Raw genomic sequence first — 21,241 nt, forward strand, 5'->3', positions numbered from 1 at the left:
CTAGGATGTGCAGACCGGTTGAGGTAGTGAATAAGCGTGCTATTTGTCCTGTCAGGTGCGCCTCCACAAGCTCCTCGGCATTATTACGGATACCTAGACGGTCTAATCTGGCAGTGGAAGAGTGCGGGGGTATCTGAAGTGCCGTTTTGTAGGCTTTTCTGATGAGGCAATTGATTTTCTGTAACTCAGCAGCACTGGCATAAAGGTAGGGCAGGGAGTATGTTATTCTGCTGATCACGAAGGCCTGAATGAGTCGCGACCTCTCACACAGCCCATGCCTGCGGTTGGCTATCCTTTTTATGGGACCAATTGTTTGGACAACATGCTTAGTTAACTGGGTGACGAATTGTGTATTGGATCATTTGTATAAGGAGCCCGAGAACTTTTAGTGTTTGAACTTCCGGGACTGAATAACCAGTAATAGAGATGGAGATATCTGACGTTGTGCGGGCTGTTCTTTTGGGTGGCAAAACGAGCAGCTCGGACTTGTTAGGTGAACATGTAAGACCTGCTAACTCTGCTTGTTTAACTACAATATTTGCACCATTTGTAAGGTCTCTTCAATGTGCGCATCACTGCCACCTGTCACCCAAAGAATGATGTCATCGGCGTACATACTGAAGCGCAGACGGGGAACTTTCTGCAATTCTTTGGGGATATTTAGCAAGGCCGGAATAAAGAGCATGGGTGATAACCCCTTGCGGCGTACCTATCGATGGCAAATTCAAGGTGTCTGATGTGATGTGTCCGATTTGGAGGATTGGCGTGCGTGCCGTGAGAAAGCTGCGAACACAGTTGTGTGTGCGCTGTCCCGGGTGTACAGATTTTAGTCCGCGCGGAATGGCGGTGTGGGAAACTCGATCAAAAGTCTTAGTGAGATCGAAGGCCAGGATGGCGGCCGAATCGAGCCTACTGGGTGTAGTTATCACTTCGCGGGATAGCTGAAAGAGGACGTCCTGTGGGGATACACCGGGGCGAAAGCCAATCATAGAATGCGGAAGCGCGTCTGTGGAAGTGAGATGATTGGTGAGACGCGTGAGGATGACGTGTTCGAGGACTTTTCCCAAACAGGGGGGGAGGGAAATGGGCCGGAGATGTCCGATGGAAAGTGGCTTTCCCGGCTAGGGGACGAGGGTGATTTTAGCGTGCTTCCAATCTTGAGGCAGCGTTCCCTGCTTCTAGCAATGATTAAAGTATGCTGTAAGGGCAAAAATTGAACCATCGTCAAGGTTGTGAAGCATTTTATTAGATGCGACGCATCTCTGCACACCGCACACCACCTGCGCATGCGCAACTCTCCCCCGTTCTTCTCTCCGACAGCTGTGCGTAACACTCTCACTCCCTATCATTATCATAACAACAGTTGCGCGTGTGCGCTTCGCTGCTCTGGGTGCACGCATGTGTGCGCATGCGCGCGACTCTCCCCCCCCCCCCCCCCCCCCCGGCTCCTCTCCTCTCAAAAGCGGGAATATAAGCGGGGGAGCGCATGGCGCCGGATCAGTCCAGCGTTCGCTCTCGCACTTGACTTGACTTTGCTTTACGATACCTCCGTGCAAGATCTTCTGATGAAGGCGTGATGGAAGCGACAGTCCCTTCAGCGAGTGGACTGACGCAATCCAATACCAGTGTCAGTGCAAACACTCCCCCCTGATGCTCCCTCGCGGGAAGATGGGCGTAATTTTTAGTGATACAGTCCAGCCCTGGTGCCGAGCCGAGTCTGAGTTGGAGAAGAGCCCCCCGCACTTCCGACTCAGTAATATCAGAGTCCAGACTGTCATTAGTGAGACCTTTATACTCTGGTAGGGGCTGTCTGTGACCGGTAGGTACGTATAGGGAACTAATTTTGTCTTGGAGTTCCTCATCCGTGCCGAGAAAGTTGTGGATGATCGTGGTGAGGCGGTGATTTTGTTCTGTTTTAGAACGACCGGGGTGAAGCAGGTGTTTAGGTAGGGCCCATGTTCTCTTCATGCCCAGGTTCCCGCTCATTTGGTCGCATACTTGTCCCCACTGATCGCGGGCGAGACGGTCAGCGTGATCGCGGATTTTGTTGTCTAATTCTGGCAATTTGCGGCGAAGTTTGCGACTGTGCTTTTTTTGCTTTCCACCTGCGCTGTATGCTTCCGTATGCCGCCCACAAGTGTTGCAGACGGGAGTCCACAGCTTCTGATGGAAGGTCAGGATTCACCTGTTTGCTGGCGTTGCGCGCGTCCGTCAGTAACTGGTGAACCCAGCCATGGAGGTTATTAGCATCTACTTCAAGTACGGTATTCTGATCTTGAGTGCTAATACGCCTGAATTCGCCAATATAGGTGATGTATGACTGCTTGGGGTGCGGCTTCATACCCTGAGCGAGAGTCAGCTCAATCTGAATGATATAATGGTCACTACCAAGCGAATGGTCGGTGCAGTGCCAATAAACATTGGTGACGTGATGAGTTAAGGTGAGGTTAGGAGTGGAATCGCGTTGGACGCTGTTGCCTACCCTGGTTGGGACGAGGGGATCCGTTTCTGGAGTGAGACGATGCGCTTGTACTTTATCCCACAAGAAGCGGCCTTTCTTGGTGCAGTGCGAGTATCCCCATGTAGTATGAGGCGCTTTGAAATCACCCACGATTAGGAGCATATGCTTTTGAGCTTCTTTTTTAGCTAGGAAAAATATGAGATGAAAAGTGTGAACGTGGGCGTTAGGATTGCTGTACGTTCAGTATGTAAAATCTGGTTGCGGAACGGTTAATGGAGTACAGAACAAAATCATGAGGGGTATTAATACTCTGTAATTCAAGCCTTTCGGCTGGAATATTTCGTTGAATTAAAACTGCCGTTTTGCGGTCATGGGAGCTTTGGAAAGCTTTGTACCCGGGGAGTTTAACGTTCGTGCCGGTTTCCTGCAATGCTATGATGTCCGGGGGTTTCTCTGGAGTTTGGGAATGCATTTGCAAGGTACTGCGCTTTTGTTTATAGCCCCTGCAGTTCCACTGCCAGACGCGTAGGGACTCTCTGGTGTTATTCAAGGGTCTCGTCATACTGCTGGGCGACAACAGGGGCTTACGGAATAGGATTATTAACTCCATAGACCATTCCGCGAATGTACGAGCGCATTTCTTCGATGTTCGCCTGCAGCGTCGAGAAACTGCTCAGGATGTTTTGCAAATATTGGTGTACTCATTTTTTCTCGAGTAACGCTGTCCTGCAAGAATTCTCGATAGCTTCAAATCGAGCATCTATGTGCTCGTCTTGGCGAGGGATTGCAGGGGCGGAATGGGAGTCTTACGTTGTCGCCTTGCGTTTCGGCGGAGGGGGGTTACTGATTGAGGATACAGCGGCGTGAGCGTCGAGCTTAAGTCGGAGGGACGTATTTTCGCGGCGAAGGGCAGCGTTTTCCTGGAGGAGTATGGTGATTTTTGCTCGTATGGCAGCGAGTTCCTTTAGTATGTCGGGAGAGGGGGCAAGGGGCGGGAAGGCTGATTGTGACGAGCTCTGAGGAGTGCGCTAGAGTAGCTCACCTTCTTGAGTTCTTTGTCGGAGTTCACTTGTTCTGGTGGTGGCTGCTTCCGGACCTTGGAGCTCCCAGGCGGGCTGTAGATCGAGTCCCGCGCCTTTCGGGGTTGTGATCGAGGGGTGTTTGCGAGCCCCTCTTGTCGGGAGTTCGGAGGGGTAGCGGGTTTGCTGCTGCCGGTGGGTCCGTGGCCCCGGTCTTTTGCTGCCATCTGGGCGTAAGTGGGATTCCGTTTGCGCGGTTGGAAACGGTGAGGACAGTCTGCTGAGGCCGTCAGGTGCGGACCCTCACACACAATGCAGCGAGGGAAACACTGGTGGGGGTCTGGCGGGTTCACAGTACCGCACGTGGAAGACCGGGTGATTGACTGGGCACTGGGACACACATCGGCCTGTGACCGGCTTGCCAGCAGAGGGGACACGGCTGTTTTACGACGGAAAGGCTTGCATCGGTATACCGCCGAACGATAGCAGACCCAAAAAGTAACTTTCTGGCCATCAAACAAGATTTGCAATATGTTTGAAGTGTTTACACGTTTAGCACTGAGGATCTCCAAGTCGGGGTTGTAGTTGTGGACAGTCGAATATTTTCTCGGGCGTGTCTTCTTCCGGAATGTTGAATATTACGCCTGTGACCGTGTTAGCAGGTGCTGAAACGTGGGATGCTACTTCGTAGCGCTTCCCTCAGAGCGCAAGGAAATTAATTGCAGCGTACTTGTGGGCTGGTTCTTCCGAAGGGGTGCTTACCAGACCATAGTTCGATACGTGATGAATGCGGATTTGGTCCACGGGGTTTGGCGCAATGCCCGCTTGGTGCATCGCGGTGTCGGCCAGAGTACCTTGGGAGGCAGACTTAAGGTCCAGACCGCCACGAGGGCGAAGAACGATCTTGATGTCAGCGCTTGGCAACGGAAGGGCAGGTGGTTGCCGGTGGAAGGGGCGCTGCTTTTCTTCCGATGTAGTGAGCCGGCAGGTTCGGCTGGTGTAGTGGTGGCGTGCAGAGTGGCTGGTCGTCGTCCAACGGCGGCCGATCCGGGTTCTTGCAATTCTTCGGGAGAAATTTCCTCTCCTTGAACGGCGTACTCCATGTCGGGGTATTATCCAGAGCGGTGCGGCAAAGCCGGCTGCGGTCACGTGCAGTCTTGCAACCGGCGAGAGGAGCACGTGCTGGTCTGCCGCCGGTGGCTGATTTACGGCGTGACAAGCCTAGGTAGGCTTAGCCAAGTGTTCGGCGGGGGAAAACGTTCAAGTATTCGTAACTGACCTTGCGGTGCGCCAAAACTGATGAAGGTGGTATCGCCATGTTCCCTGGAACGTTGCGGATCCCGTGGCGCTGGTCAGACCAGCGGTAGATGGTTTTAGCCGCTAAACAGAAGGGTCGAACACGCAGCCGATGTCACACGCGTATGCATCGTTTGGCCCCTTAGCAGCCTTCGGAGGAGAACGAACAACTTTTATTGTTATACACCAAAAGTTTGTTTGCTTCATGACGTGGTGGCGCCTTTAGTCCAAGGTGCCAGAGTCTTGCGTCGTTGCTCTAGACCTGGTGACCAGCATACGCTTGTCGTTCAGGTCTGAGCTGGTCAGCGCAAGGTTCCATTGCTCGTGGGACGGATTGAGAATTGCAGGGACATATTGGGTGTTTTGGCAGGCCCATGTGATATGGTACAGATATCCGTATTCGTCAGCGCAGTGAATGCATTTGTTTGAGGTGAACTGGTCCGGGTATATGACGTGTTGTACGCTTACGTGCGTGTACGTATTAGTCTGTAGACGTCGCCAGAGGGTGGCTTCTTCTACACTGAGTTTTTTGTGCTGAGGTGCGAGCTTCTGGCGCGCGAGACGGTAGTACTGGAGGATTTCGCGGTACTGTGGGGGGGGGGGGGGGGGGGTTGCGGGATTTCTTGGGCTGAGTGATGCCGCACTCGGTGGGCATACGCTCTAGCAACAGCATGTGCTTGCTGGTTTCCGCATAAACCATTGTGTTCCGGTGTCAATACAAGGTGCGTAGGCGGTAATACGCACCGAACGTGGTCGTGCACAGCAAATCTACGCTGTACGAGGCTGATATTCCCGTCATCAGAATTCTGTCCGACGCTTACATCACTGAGAAAGCTGTGGACAATGCATCTGATCATGAAGACGAAGATGAGCCACCATAATTGGGCCTACATCGACACAAACAAAGATGGTGCTCTTCCGCAGCAAGGCAGAATGTAGCGCTGGTGACCAACAATTAACGCGACGCATTGAACAGCTCGAGCACGATGTTTTGTTACCAGATGCGAACGGAGAGAATCACGCGGTTATTCATTCTACAATTATAAAGCTTTCTCTTTCCTGGAACTTTTTTGCCTTTATTACGAAAGCTCCCCTGTGCAGTGAAGATTTTGTTACCGGAACTGGCGCTAATCAGCGACCTAGCTGGCCACAAATTTTTGACCTATCGCTTATCTGGAAACTCCACTTCTCTAGAAATTTTCGGCGGACTTTACGGCTTCGAGAGGGCGAGGGCTTACTGTATTTTAAAATAACTATCCAAATATTTGGTCCGTCTGCCTTACTAGACTAGACGATATATAATCACTAAGCCTTGCAACGGCATTTTACCTTCGGAAAATTTGCGCACAAGACGCTTTACAAATTTGTTTCTGTTACGTCAGTATTGTTCCCAGGGGAAATTTTTCTTAGAATGCACCAAGTAACTGGGACGACGGATTTCGCGTCTTGGAGGCATTTGAGAGCCTCTAGTATCCTCCGAATTGACATTCTGAACCAAGTGACATTTGAAAATGAAGTGGACCAATAATATTCGCGACTGAGTCGGAGTACATTTCTTTCGATTGCATTAGAAAAACAAGTTGACCACGAGTGTTACAAATTCAAATCAAAATAAATGTATTCCGACTCAGTCGCGAATAATATTGGTCCACTTCATTTTCAAATGTCACTTGGTTCAGATTGTCAATTCCGAGGATACTAGAGGCTCTCAAATGCATCGGAGTACATTTATTTTGATTGCATTAGACGAACAAGTTGAGCACGAGTGTTACAATATTTAAATTCCGTAAACTCACCGAATGTCATGCATAGGACCAACAACGTCTGGCAGGACAAGTTTCTTGAGCCTTTGGTTGCTCTTGGCGGCGCTGCACAGTTCTTTGACGATGCCGCCGCTCACCTCCGATCCCTTCAGGTTGAGCGACTCGACAGGACAGTTTTGGGAGAGGGCGCCAGCTAGTTCTTCTGCACCTGCACGATCAATGCTGCAGTTCTTGATTTCCAGAGTCTCCAGGAAAGGGTGCTTGGTCAGAAAGTGCGCCAGGGCTTCCCCAAGTGTACGCCCTATGGTCGTGAACTGAAGCGTCAAGTGGCGGAGGGAGCAGTTGCTTTGCAGGGCCTCAAAGATCTGCGTTAGGCACTGGAGGCAAACGCGGCGTGGAGCCCCAGAAGACCAGTGCTTGCACGCGGTTCCAGCCCTGCCAGGCCCAACCAGGGTGACCTTTCGGATCACACGGGTGCTCCGGAACGCCTCCGCCAGGGCGTCGCAAGCCGAAGAGCGTACGCTGTCTTCCAGGCTCAGCTCCGTCAGCCCATCACAAACAACAACACCGAGGAGCAGCGTGATGGCTGACTCCAGCGAGAGCTGGTTGCCCACGAGCTTGACCGTGGCTAGTGTGGCAGCGTTGGCCCTCAGCACAGCCGCCACCTTGGCAGCGAGGGAGTCCCGGATCTGCAGGTTACACACCTCCAGCTCGCGCAGGTGCTGGGGAGGTCCAAATGCATCCAGCAGTCGGCACTCAGGCTGCAGGCCGTAACGGGGCCGAACCACTAGGCGCCGCAGGTTGGGGGCGGGTCCCACGATGAAGGATGCCGCGTGAGAAAGTCGCTCCACGTGCACTGGGGCCAGCACTTGCACCTCCTGGATGCATTTGTGCTGCCGCGGCAGCCACGCTATCAGGAAGGAGCCGTCGCTTTCGTGACCTCCACCGGAGAAGTATGGGCCCAAGTTGTACTCGTAGGAAGTGAGGCACAACTTCCCGGGCTCCACCTCCTTCAAGCCGACGGCAACGGCATGCAAGGCCCGGTTCCACAAGTCCAGGTCTTCTATCAGCCAGCATTCCGAAGACGTTCCGGCTGAGCATTTTCGATTGGCGTCAAGGCCGCGCAGCAGACGCACTAGAGACCAACGCCACGGGTAGTGACCGGGAATGTCGGGGCCAGCTTGGCGTTCAACAGCGTCCATTTCGGTGGAAGGAGCCGTGCAGCTTAAAAGCTGCAAATGGAAAACAATCGGTGTGAAAACTGCGCATTGAACAAGGTACTATGCGAAGGTTTAACTCAATAGAAGGCGTGCTACCCCAAAACCCCGTCAAACATGTGCGGACTCCCATCCTACGGCACTCTTGTTTGCGACAGTTTTCCGAAATTTTCCAGCGCCAAATGTTTAGACAGGGGATGAAAAGGCCAAAGACATGTGCTACCTTCCAACTGAAAGGTTATTTTCAAAGCGGCATATATACATGCAACAATGCTAACAAAACAATTGGCCGCGTATCTGCTCCTTTCGTTACAAATGTCGACAAAAGACGATAGCCTTTGTTGACTTTTGCTAAGTGCCCCCCTTCGCTTTCCCGTCCACCTCTCATGTTGTTCCTCTTGCGTCGCGCTCCTTCCAAGGCAAAGACGCCAAAGTTTTGCTTCAATCATTTTAAGTTTACCGCGTTCCACTGCTTCAGGCCGGGTGTCTCGATGCGAACGCTGCCATTCGGCGAAGACGCACGTGAATCGAGGCGCCCTACTTCAACGTTTAACATATATCTTGTGGAAACTTTCGTACTGTGGCCGGTTGATTTCTTAAAATTGCGCCAGAAGCTATAGTGGCGCTGGCGACAGCAGGCGACGGCGGAGTGAATTTTTTTCTGCAGTTGATGGAGTATTTAACTACGCAAAAATCAAGCATGCACGATTTTATAAAGGAACATTGCAAATATCATTTCTGTATTAATTTGTTGTCCTATATTTGCGTAATGTCTTGTTCTTCTTCAACAATGTTGACAAGTATGAACATTACACCGGTCTTAGACGGGTATATTTAGCTGTGACTATATGCGACTATTGTGCAGGCACTGTTTTACTTTAGCCGGGTGGCTGAATCGAGCCACAGACAGAAAGACATACATACAGACATACAGACAGACCGAACTTTCTGGGTTTAAGTTGCCCAAGAAAGACTATCGTCTTTAAAAAACTAACAGAGTATGTGGGCAGTATGCTAAAACAGAGTATGTGCGCTGTGAACATGTGCGCACGCGTTCCTTATCCCTATGTCATGCGGCATGCGCCGCGGCGCACATAGTCTGTTTTAGTTTTTTGTTAGCAATGTTGCATGTATATATGTCGCTTTGAAAATAAAATTTCAATTGGAAGTTAGCCCATGTCTCTGCATTTTTCGTCCCCTGTCTAAATATTTGGCGCTTGAAAATTTCTAATGGATTACCAACCAGCTAACCAACACGTTGCTAAGTTTTACGAGGGCCTGCACCAGTACCGACGGATTTCCTATTTTTGTCTTCAAAGCGCGTAACCGTTACGCGCCGGAAGAATTGATACAGCGAAGCTGTATATTCTTCGGTTGGCACATATCTGCGTGAACAAATCGGTGTAGAAGGGAATTTTTTCGCGCCCAAGAGCTACTATTTTGTGTTTCGTTCTTGAAGGACTACTAAAGCGACATTTTAGCGGGTGTTTTTTTTTTTTTCGTCCTTGAAGAGCTTCCGCAGCGACGTTTGGGCCTTTCACGCTTGAGCACAGGCACATCACCGGTTCCCCTGCACGGTAGACGGGGTGAGGGAGGTGAGAGGGGGGGGGGGGGTCGTGCACGTCAAGCCAGGCTTCATGCGCTCGCCGAAGACATGCCGGTTGTTCTGGTGGATTTCAACGAGGGCGTCTCACGCCCTGTCGCGATCTGACTCCTCTCCTCCGTAGTCGAGCGGTTTCAATTGGTTTATTACACAGCCGATAAGATGCCTACGACGCAGCGGGGAAGCTGAAAGTCCGATTCTTGTCCCCTGGAATAAAAGTCCTGCCCTTTCAAGTTTTATTTAGCTAATTAAGTAGGGGGCATGCTCAATAGCAAATTGCAAAGAAATGTGCTTTGTTTCGTGCACTTGTAGGTCTGCGCTCTCTCCGCTGGTCATCGTTCTTCCCAAAGTTGATGATGATGATGGTGGGGGTTTAACGCGCCGACGCAACGCAGGCGATGAGGCGCGCCGTAGTGCAGGGCTCCGGATTAATTTTGACCACCCGGGGATCTTTAACGTGCGCCGAAATCTCGATCACACGGGCGTTTTTGCTTTTCGCATCCATCAGAAAAGCGGCCGGCGCAGCCTTTTGAGGGCGGCTTTTCTGCTTAATTGAAACGTTGTGCAAAAAGCCAGCTTTAAAGTTTGCGCTGTGCGGAGAGGTTATTCTAGCATATCACGCGGCAAATCCATTTTTTTTAGTTCGCGGCAGGGTTTGGAAAAAAAAGGAACTTGGGAGTATTGCGAAGGGACTCACGGAGTCTGAAGTGTCTTCACGGACCCGTCTTTTTTTTTTTTTTTTTCTGCGGACTCCCATCTGAGAACGACGGCCCTGTGCAATGCTTCTTAAAATAATACGTGTAAATTAACTTGTTTTTTTTAATTATACCATCGTTTGTTTTCCGCATGCCGTCGAACATAAGCTAGTAATCTTTTTATCTTAAATCATCGACTGAATGACCCCAATTTTGATCAAATCCTTCAATTTCAACTCGTGTCACAGGAGTGCGCAAGTGTCAATACTGTTTTCAAGTGCAAATAAATCCAATTGAAAATTGTAGTTTGTATGCGTTTCGATAGTCTCTGGGCATTCAAAGCGGGGTTCAATGGTATCTCACATCGCAACGGAGTTTTTGAACATAAATGTATGCGTCGGTGCCTCGAACTTGAAAAATTTGCCATATTGGATTTTCCCGAGAACTTGCGAAATGACACATATGCAACATACAACAAATGAAGTTACATAAAGCAATGCAGTACACACCTAAACACATCAGTATTTGTCAAACCCTCAAGTAAGCTTAGCATCAATAATTTTTCAACTTCGCTGACATTCTCAGGACGCCTATAATTTTCTCATCTATCCTCAAAACCGACAAAGATGGTGTTTTGTGTTATTTTCTTCGATTCCACGCTGATTTTCTCCTGCTTCATTATCTGCGTCAATATATGACGCGGTGGGGCAGGGGGTGAAAAAAAAAAAAAAGCTGCATGCACGAGATAATCACCAGCGTGGCAACTCTGCCAGCGGGGCCGCATTGCCTCCGATTGCGCCGGCGCGCTGTTTCCAACATAGAGTTTCTTAGTAAGTATACTAGAGAGGAAACTGCGCCTCGTAAGCCATCCCGTAAGCCAGAAAGACACCCTTTTTGGCTTGGGCTTGGCGTGACAATTGGATTCTTAAGCAGTTTTTGGGATTTGCTGTCTTCACTATGCATTAACACGTTTAGGATCTACAAGGAAGCCGAAATCCTCCCGTTTCTGTGGTAGCCGTGTTCAGTGAAACAGCAGGCAATGCCTGATCGCACCTGACGTTGCCCATGCCGCAGTCGAAGGACGTATAACTGATCGGGTAATACGCCGCCGCGAAATTTGTAGCCGACGAAAAGAAGAAACAAAACGTACTTCGACGAAGACAAGATATGGCAGATACGGGCGCTTGTATGCATCCTATCTTGTCATCGTCAACGACTGTTTAACGCCACGTTTTCTTTTTTCTGGTTAAACCATAGAGAAAGAAATACTAGTAAGAGTGGACACTCCCATAGAGCCCTGCGGCCGAATGACTGTAGTGTAGTGTAGCGCGCCGAGCGGGTAGCCAAAATACTAACCATACTTTCGTTCTCTTTCGGTTTCGCGGGCACCGACTTTGGCGGGTAGTTTGAATGACTTGAAAGCGATGCTCACGGCGGCGGGCATCGGTACGGTATTCGGACGCTTTCATGCACTAATTAGTGTTTATTTGAATATATGACTCTCAGGCTTACTGCCCGCATGCTTTCGCAAAAAAAAACGTTTTTTTTTTTTTGTGAAATGTGAAATTGGAATTTACAGTACCATTCACAGTTGGTTAAGAATTCTGTCGTGTGTTCACATCTTGCCAAGCCACATAAAAGAGACACATCATAACAGAAGAAATATTTATTGCATGTCACTAAGCGGAACAAGTTAAAATTATCATTCCTTGCAACACATATAATAATAAACAGTGGGTAATACACAACAGCGACAATACACAGTAGTGAGAGGAAAATACGTTTCCAGGAATGAAAAAAAATGCACCAGTAAAGGTATCACAACCACACAAACGATTTTTACTCCACGGTAATTGAAAATGCAGAAAACCCAGAAGACTCAGCCATCCACAGGTTTACTTGTATCTACGACACCCTCAGACTCTGTGCGCTGTTGCAGTCACACAAAAATATCAACCATAACATAATCTAGACTCTGGGATACTTGCAGCTGTTTACAACCACTATCTTCACAGATAATTTTTTTAGTCTGGCAATTTCTTCAGTTAGGATGTGAAAGAAGGGAAAAACTTGGGCTTTGATGGCCGCGCTTATTTGATGAACTCTAATGAGGTCTATTGCCTCGGGGCAACTTCAAATCAGCAGCAGTAATTGAACAGAAATCACATTAGTGTGGGTATGCACACGCAAAAGGTTAAGAGGGAAAAAAAAATCAACTTCCTAATGGTTCCTTGCAAGGGTGCATTTTTCCAAGAAGCCGGGTTACCTCCCGAAAGCGTCGCCTTCCCAGTAAAGGCAAAGGACCAGCGGGGATATTTTAGGTACGTGCACATAGTCAACCGACAGGTTCCAGGCTCGATTAAGGCACACAAATTCATGCATGCTTTCCACTGTCAATACGAACAGTCTAATATAAGAAACAGGGAAGCAGTATATGCTTCTCGGGTATGAGACAATGGTGGCACATTACAGAGTCCCATAAGCATTTGACAACGCAGGTCCCAACATGGTTCTCTTCATCTAGGCCACTCCGACAACACGCAGCACGTACGGTGACAAACGATATTTAGCATGACCTCTTACCGTGGCAGTCTTCATAATGTACAGTCGGCCAAATCTTTAACTGGCGTGCGCGAGCGGCGACTTTTCTGTGCGTCAGCGCCATATGACGGAGCCAAGTTGCAGACTGTTTGAGGCTAAGCGCATGCCCAGAAAGCCGCGCTCAGTTGTGCCCATCGTCTGCTAGGCTGTTCCTTCCTTAGCGCGTCAACCCTTATGAGCGCAGTGCAAACGATCCAGGCAGCGTGATAAAGCTAATGGGTTTGCTCTTATTTTATTTTCCCAAGATCAACGTTGCAGAAATCAATCGAGTAAATTTCAAGATACGCCGAACACGCTCACTCATGAGATAAGCTGAAGAATAGGGTTTATTCATTTTTTACTTTGTGACGTAAACGCTTTCTCGTGTGTATTAAGGGTAGTTATCAGTCGTATGCGCGCTCGCTTGATATCTTCAACGTGCTGAAGCCTGTGCTGAAGCTATAAAGTAGGCATCTACAGAAAAAAAAACCGAAGGAAGAAATAAGTAACCCATGTTCTTCGGCTTATCTCATGATTGGGCGTGTTCGGCGTATCTTGAAATTTACTCGATTGATTGCTGAAACGTTAATCTTGGGAAAATAAGAGCAAACCCATTCGCTTTACTACGCTGCCCGGGTCGTTCGCAGTGCGCTCATAAGGGGTGAAGTGCTAAGGAAGGAACAGCCTAGCAGACGATGGGCACAACTGAGCGCGGCTTTCTGGGAATGCGCTTAGCCTCAAACAGCTTGCAACTTGGCTCCGTCATATGGCGCTGATGCACAGAAAAGTCGCCGCTCGCGCACGCCAGTTAAAGATTTGGCCGACTGTACAAGGGTTTTTGTGGATGTACTGTTTTCACAATATTACAACAAGCAGCAACAATAATTTGCGAGTGGAGTTTGGGGACTGTATACGCTGTTGTGAGTGGTTTTAATGAGATGAGGCATGTCAGAGATAAAAAACAGTTTGATGATTGATTGTAGGGTTTAACGCGCCGACGCAACGCAGGCGATGAGGCGCGCCGTAGTGGAGGGCTCCGTATTAATTTTGACCACCTGGGGATCTTTAACGTGCGCCGAAATCTCGTACACACGGGCGTTTTTGCTTTTCGCCTCCATCAGAAAAGCGGCCGCCGCGGCCGGGAATCGAACCCGCGACCATAAAAAACAGTTTGTTCCTTGAGTCAACGATCGGCCTTTCAGTTGTCACGCCTTATTGAGCGCCGAGACTTGCGTTAGATTTTCAGTGCTAATGGCAAGGTTCAATAGATGGAATACAGTTGCGGTATCCATCAGGAGCATCAATAAGGCAGCAAGAAGCATTGCAGGCAGTCATTAATACAACTGAATAACTCTGGGAGAACAGTTGGCACGGCCACTTTTGTGAGTCGTGTGAGGGCAGGATCCATGAAGTGCTTACACCATGTTTGGTACGACGAATGCAGCTGGCTGGTTGGCTCTGTCTTGAGGGCACCTGTAGACCTGCACAGGTGATAGGAGATATAGTACACAAACTGCTTGCAATGACAGATGACCTGCGAACAGTCTGTAAATTTCACTGCAACTACTACTCAAGTATTGCCTCCAGTGCATGCCACCTATTTAAAACACAAGTGCTCTTATTCTATTCAGCAATCATGCGGTCAATCTATTAGCAACACTATAAATATGGGTCTTTGTAATTTCGCAACACTGGTTAGGCACATTCTTAATGCAATTCAGCTATTGTTTGGGTTAACAAAAATAACGCTGCTCGCATAGCCTGAATCCCTTTGTCTTTTTTTGTAAAATCAGGACGAAGAGCGAGAGCGAACTGAACGTAATACAAAGCTTAAACAAACCTGTTGCCCCACGGGCTCGCGAAAAAAACGCATCCCGAGAACGGGCACCTGGCGAAAGTATATTTGGGCGCTGTGTGGGCACCATGGCAAGCAGCAGTGAACGTCGTACTGACCGCCAAAGGCCATGCCTTAAAAAGATATGACAAGAACACACACAGCTCCGACTGAATAGGTGCAATCTGCGCAATACGTGTTTAATGAAACTAGCCAAAATACGACTAGAGAAAAGAGAGCAAACGCTTGAAAAAAGGGCAAGTGTGGAACAGTTCTATGCAATGCCTGCGATACCGGAATTGATATACGATGTAGAACGAAGACCAAATTTGAAGGTTTCAATGCACTCTTACCCCGCCTCGAGCAAAGCTGTTATCTGCCGACGAAAGACGCGTTTTTACCGTACCTGACGCGCCAAAGCGAAGCGACGCGCGCGCGTTATCGGCGTCGGTGACTGGGTTCGCTTTGTATGTACGTACGCAGGTAGCTCGGTATGCACCCATGTGTAAAACTTGCCATGAGTGTACGGCTGCTGGTTATGCCCAGATAAGCCAAATTAAGGCAGATACGGCTACTTCATCGTGCACGTTAGCCCGGACGGCTTTGCAGTGCATCGCAGCCATAATAAATAATAGCACGTAACAGTTGGCCAAGCTACCAATGGCTAGCTAGTATAATACAACGCAGCCTGCGGCTCACGTAATTCGGTGCAGCGACAGCGCACAACGCCTGCTTCGCCTACGGACCGCCGGCCGGCCGGCCACTTCCGCAACTCACCGCCGTCGTTTGCGGCACGTAAACGCTACGTGCGACGACGGGCGCGTCCCGCTGGCATCCCTCAGCGCTAGATAAAACAGCACAACCAGCCTAAAATATCATTACGTCCGGCTAAAAAATGGTGTCTTACGCCTTTCCGGGGCGTTTCCAAAGCGCTTATCCTAAAGACGCCGCACTAGCTATGCCTGATTCCCTGAGGCTACGCAGTGCTCGCAGCGTTTCCAGTACAAGGAAACATAAATATGATACGCCACGCCAGCCCTTTAAAAAAAACTCCCAAGCATTTCCCCGAGGGTGAACATGGTTAAGTGCGAATGCACGGGGTGATGCTATGAGGGGGAGTAAAGTTAAAATCCGTTGGTATTCGCCCGTGAGCGCGCGCGAGCCGACCCACGGAGGTCTGGCAGTTTATCGCTTCATATATAGGGGGGTACGCCGCGCCGAGCGCGGTGAGCCAGGTGGCTGAGAGAGGAGGCGAGCGCAAGGGGAGAGGGACAGCGGCGCACGGCAGCTGCAGCCGAGCGAGGGGGAGAGGAGAGAGTGTGACGTCACGGTGGAGAGAGAGGCGCGCGGCAGCTGCTGGGGAGAGGAGGCGCGCTGTGACGTCATACCATGACGTCACGGCGCGAGGAGCGGTGCGGGGAGCGGCGCGCACCCGCGCAGCCACGGCGAGGAGGCGGAGCGAGCGCGGTCACGTGGTGAAGTGACGTCACCGCGCCGTTGCTACCGACGCTCCTCTCCGCTCCACGCCGTTGCTAGGGAGAGGAGGACTGCGGACGCCACCGCCGCCGCCGCCGCCGGCGGTGGAAGGTTTGGGGTCGCTTATAAAGTGCATTCGCACTTAAAAAGAAAGTCTCACCTTTCGTTCAGGATGCAAAACCGATGTCGCAAAGAAAGCGCTAGGCGTTTCCTTCTCCACAACAGAGGTTAGCACGAGGCTGCAGAAACGCACGGGCAAACGCTGCCGAAAGAGCCAAATGGCGGCTTGCGCTTGCGGCTTGGCCAGGCTTGGCACAAAGAAGCCACAAAAATTTACATTCACAGCCATTCAACTTATTGCACAAATAAAAGTGTGTAGTCTAATGTGTACCAAATTTTTAAAAGTATAATATTGTTTGTTAGCTTGATTTTAAATATATAGTTTTTTACCACTTGCACCGACTGCCGGATGGTGCAGGAGTCAGGCCACTCGGCCGCGATAAGCCCGTGTGTCCACTCTTCTAATTTTTTATTTCTCTATGGTTAAACTAGCTGGCGGTCGTGGTGCACCGGTTCACCACGAAGGGAACGTTATAATAGGCACGCTCAAAAAGCGTTCCAAATTCTTCAAGCAACCTATCATTTGCAATAATTGTAAAATAATATAATCAGAGTCTCTAATGAATTTCCACCACAAATATTAACCTTCTTCGTAACTACAACCTTGTCCAGCGGAATACCAGACACAACCGTTCCGGCAAAAATACGCTTTACTTCTTTTTTCCATAGTTTTAATTTTTTTATTTTTCACTTACTTAATTGCACACTATTGTTCGCATTTTTGTGGCACTTTATTTAAATTTTTGGTCACTAAAGCGTTTCAATCCAAGCCAATGATGAAACTAAGGCGAGCGCGATGTATAATGGCGGCCCATGACGACACAGACGACTTTGATGTGAGTCGCAAACGCTATAGCGCCAGATTCCTCTCTAGTGTATACTGTAAGAAACTTTATGGTTTCAAAAGGGCGTGTTGACCAGCAGACAGCAAAAGGGCCGCGCAGTTCCCCTGGCGTCGATTTATCGGAGCGCGAGGCAATCGCGAAGAAGCGAGCGATAGCGACATGTGTTCTGTGCTGCTAGGCGGCGCCTGCGCCGTGCGCGGTCTCGACAGTAGCTCCGCGCAACCAGACAGCGCAGTGATTAGTTTTGGCCACCGCTGCCGCGGTCCGTTTACTTCAGCGCATGGCTGTACCTTGCATGCGCGGAAAGTGATTGTAGCGGTTATGGATACGCATGTGCATCTGGAGAGCGCTTGCCCCTCTCCCACTATCTCTATAAATAACCGACGCGCAATAAACTATTGTTCTTTTCCCTCCTGCACCCGGCTCGTCATCAATCTGATACATTACTGTGCCTATTTTGTTTTTATTTTTCAATCCCTAATGCAGTCATTTATAACGACAATAGAGAGTTTTAGTATAGCGTTTTAGCTGTGGCGTTAATGTTTGCGTGCCGCAATCGCAAACAGATATCGCCTCGTTACGCGACGGTTAGCATGCCCGCTAACGCTATGGGCGCGCTAAAGTGGTGCTTACCGCTATACTAAAACTCTCTAATGACTCACTCTAAACTGATGCCCCAATGAGTGTGCGCTTAAATAACGCGGCACATGGGTTGCACGTTCGTACACAGAAACAGCGTCGGGACGGCCAGTGCTGCCATAGGAAAAGGGTTAGATTAGTACAGTTTCTAAAATTCTGCGCGCGTTTCTACTTAAGGCTGCCCTTGTGCGCTCCAAACACGATGCGGGAGAGCAAATGCTATTGACGGAGTGCAACCCGTGCGTCCTTCTGCTTTGACAACGTTCTAAGCACTGTCCTGTCTCTATTGACCCCGGCTGTCCCGACGTTGTTCTCGGCAAAAAATAAAGCACAAAGCAACACGCTGAGCGCAGAGTATCACGGAAGAATTCAGGAGTTCTTTTGAGTCCTATCAATAGAGAGTTAGCGTAGCGGCTACGCGTACATTATGCTAGCGGTGGCGGGTGCCGGGAACCGACTTGGATGTGCGCAATCGTGCCGGTGATGGGCGGCCCCCTCATCATGCCCGCGCAATCGTTGATGTGAGGGGTGGCCCACATCGCCGTGCTCGCGCGCGCGCGTAATCTCGTCCCCGTATCCACCACCACCACCGCTAGCGTAGCGTACGCTACACGCTATGCTAAACATCCCTAATAACGCCAACTGTGCTACGACTACGGCAGTTTATAGGCTAGGCTCCGTTGTCGGTACCCACTTGCGCTTGTTGCACCGTCCGCACCCGAAGCCAATATTGCCAGCGACCCCCAAGGGTGACAGGAAGGTTCAATGTTTTTCCAATAAATCTGTGGCGCGTCACTCAAAAGTAGAAATGATTTGCAAGCAGCGAGCGCATGTGTACATTACCACCACAAAGCGGACATCGGCGCCCACGTCCACTTGCTCGGCGATTTACGAGAGAGAAAATAAATCCGCAGCTTTTGAGTTTATTTCGACCACGGAAGACAAATGTGGAGCCTTTATAACGTTATGGAAGCAGTTAAGCTGGCTTAAGTGACTAATTTAGACCCCCCAGACCTTTCGCGCGCGCGGGACCCTTTCGCCCAGAACAAACAGTGTAGACGGTATCAGGTTGCTTATGGCAATAACCGGGGTGATGTCCTCTCTGGGTGTCCTTGCCTTTTTTTATGACGGGGGAATTATATATGATGGGAAGCACGCCAGGGTTCAACCGCCATTTATCCGTTATTCACCTTATTTCAAATTAAGGGAATGCGCGAGGCATGGCCATGGCACTAGCTCGCTAGTGTTCGTTGGAGCTACTTCTGCTGTACGTAAGTACGTGTATACATGCTTTGACCACCACGCCACTGCCCACCGCGAAACGAATGCTTTAAAGCATGCTTAAAGGCAGTGCTGACGTGTCCAGCGTATTGCACTGCTCCATGCCTCCAGTACAATGCCGTTGACCAATTAGCCTTATTTCCCTAGCTTCAGCTTTTAACGCGTGCTAAACACGAAAGTAACGGGCGCCGCGATCTCACCAGCGCCAAAAAAGTTTGGGTCTTTCGCCGCGCTATGCCTGTATAAAAGACGGTCGACAGCGGAAGGAATGTACTCGCGGTATCCTGCTTGTAGAAAACGGCCGCAGCGGGGCTCCCCACCGGCCGCCGAAGCTACTCGGGCCAGTCTGGTTTGAACGAGGGCTGTGCCGCATCCCAGGCACGCTCGGTCGAAACTCCGGCTACGGCTTTCCAGACCGCTCAGTGTTCGCTCTCGCTACAAGGCGCGTGCGCTCACCCTAGAGCATACGAGTATACCGAAGAATCAACGCTGGGAGGTCCTCGGCGACGCCTTCACAAGAGATGTGGCGCTTAGGGCTCGAACGGGAGCACGGTACCCACTCGGTGGCGCGAGATCGCTGTCACCCGCCAACGTCACGTGCCAACCTACAAGGAAAAGGAAGAGCATGATGATGATACTGTCACCGATGTGTTTAGCTCGTACCCACACGGGGGAATTGGTCAGTTCAAAACGTTGAGCAGCTGGAGTTTTGAGGAATACTACTTCATTTTTCAGAAAAGTAAAATAAGAGGCAGGAACGTGAAAGCCAACTGTGATCAAAGGCAGAATTAACTAACAATTGTGAATTCCGTAGCCATTCCAGCAACCTGTGGCAGAAAGATAACGTCCACTACAATTACAAATATCTTTTTCTTGTGTAACCCAAATTTGTTGCCCCCAAAAATAAAGTAAGTGGGATGGAAAGGTGAAGCCTCATTCGGTCAATCGAACCACAGTATACGACTGTTGTTCTTATGGGTACAACAGAAAGGCATTTCAAGGTCATTGAGTGGGCTAGAGCTTTGTGAGCGTGGCCCACTTCAATGCACAGAAAAACAAACGGCGAAGAAGACGTTTCGGCTTATTGCTGCTGGTATTTGGACTACTCATTTTTCGCGTACCCGAGGGGACGATTAATCAAATAAATTTCATATTAGTGGCGTACGCACACGGCCGACTTGCTTAAAATATAGTCCTGAAGGAGGCAGACGACAGCCAACAAATTACACCTGGGTAAGAAGGACAAGGGCGGTGGGGTGTGAATTCCCCCATCGATATGCGATGCGCACCAGCGCACACTTTAATGGCAGATGTATGCATGAACGCACAAACGAAAGCAGTTTTCTTCAACTTTCATTCTCCAGACCAGCATGAGTGAGGGCCGTGTACTCGATACCGTGTACTCGATATGCGCATCGCGCATATTGAGCACATGGCACCCGTGTAACCGGTCGCGCTCCGCCCTGACCGCTGTCGGACCGTCAGAGAAGTGCACTGCCTCTCGCGAGGACGGCACTTCTCGAATCCCGCTCCTCTCGCAGGCAAGTGACAAGGGTGAGCACAGTCTCACCCCTCGGGCCCCCCTGAATGCTCGGCACCCTCTGGCGAACGCAGTCCGCCGAGAGAAAGCTCGACACCGAACTCCTATACGTTACTGAAGGGGGCAAGGGCAAGACGCCGCACTTGCTACGCCGCAAGACGCCGCCGTTTCAGAAATCGCAGTACAGCCTGGCGGGGCAGGGACCGGGCTGTCTTAACGCAAGGTAGGTGTTAAACACGAAAACTGGTCTCAGCAGGTATCTCTCACCTCTCTACCGAAAACTCTTTCCCCGACTCAAACCCCTGAAGCTGACACGCAATGCCACGAGTACGGCTCTCACTTACTGTAAATCCTTAAACAGCATAAAATTATTACAGCTTTCTAATACAGACCCGTCCCGAAGCCCGAAACGGCCCTGCACTTGCTTCACACTACATTTTACACTGCGAATCAACGCGAAGGTTCCCGTTCCCTGGGCGACGCGAGCGACAACACTAAGCGCTACGACTGGGACACACCGTGCACCGGGATGTACACACTGGCCCGTGACACGAGCGACGGCGGTGGTAGCGGTGACGTTCGTTTCCTGTCTTCTCCTTACTTCTCAACCACAGGCGAGACGACGGGAGTTTCCGTTTGATAAATGGCGCAGCCATGCTTCTTTCTCGGGATTCTTCACCCCGTTTGTCTGTAGAGCACGTGCATACTACTGCGCAAGAAAAGCGACTCGTCCGCGTAAAACCCTTGGGAAGATTACCCCGGTGCGCCCATAGCAAGAAAATGAATATTTGCAGGACCTCCGTGGTGGAAACGGGTTTAAAGACAAGTATACTATCGACGCCACCACACGTTGCGCAACACCCACAGGTAAA

The 21,241-nt window shown here is 50.1% G+C and overlaps 1 protein-coding gene across 1 annotated transcript in view; it reads right to left on the reverse strand.

Annotated features, from left to right (window-relative positions):
- Positions 1-7,741, reverse strand: part of LOC144169268 (uncharacterized) — a 90,356-nt gene extending 82,615 nt beyond the window's left edge. Inside the window, exon 1 of the mRNA XM_077698369.1 lies at positions 6,573-7,741. Within this exon, the coding sequence (XP_077554495.1) occupies positions 6,573-7,741 (1,169 nt within the window). The remainder of the gene's footprint in view (positions 1-6,572) is intronic.
- Positions 7,742-21,241: the final 13,500 nt, after the last annotated feature.

The sequence above is a fragment of the Haemaphysalis longicornis genome, unplaced genomic scaffold (assembly GCF_048455015.1).
Source record: "Haemaphysalis longicornis isolate Haplotype H1 unplaced genomic scaffold, Haemaphysalis longicornis Haplotype H1 scaffold_1, whole genome shotgun sequence".
Taxonomy (NCBI): Eukaryota; Metazoa; Arthropoda; class Arachnida; order Ixodida; family Ixodidae; genus Haemaphysalis; species Haemaphysalis longicornis.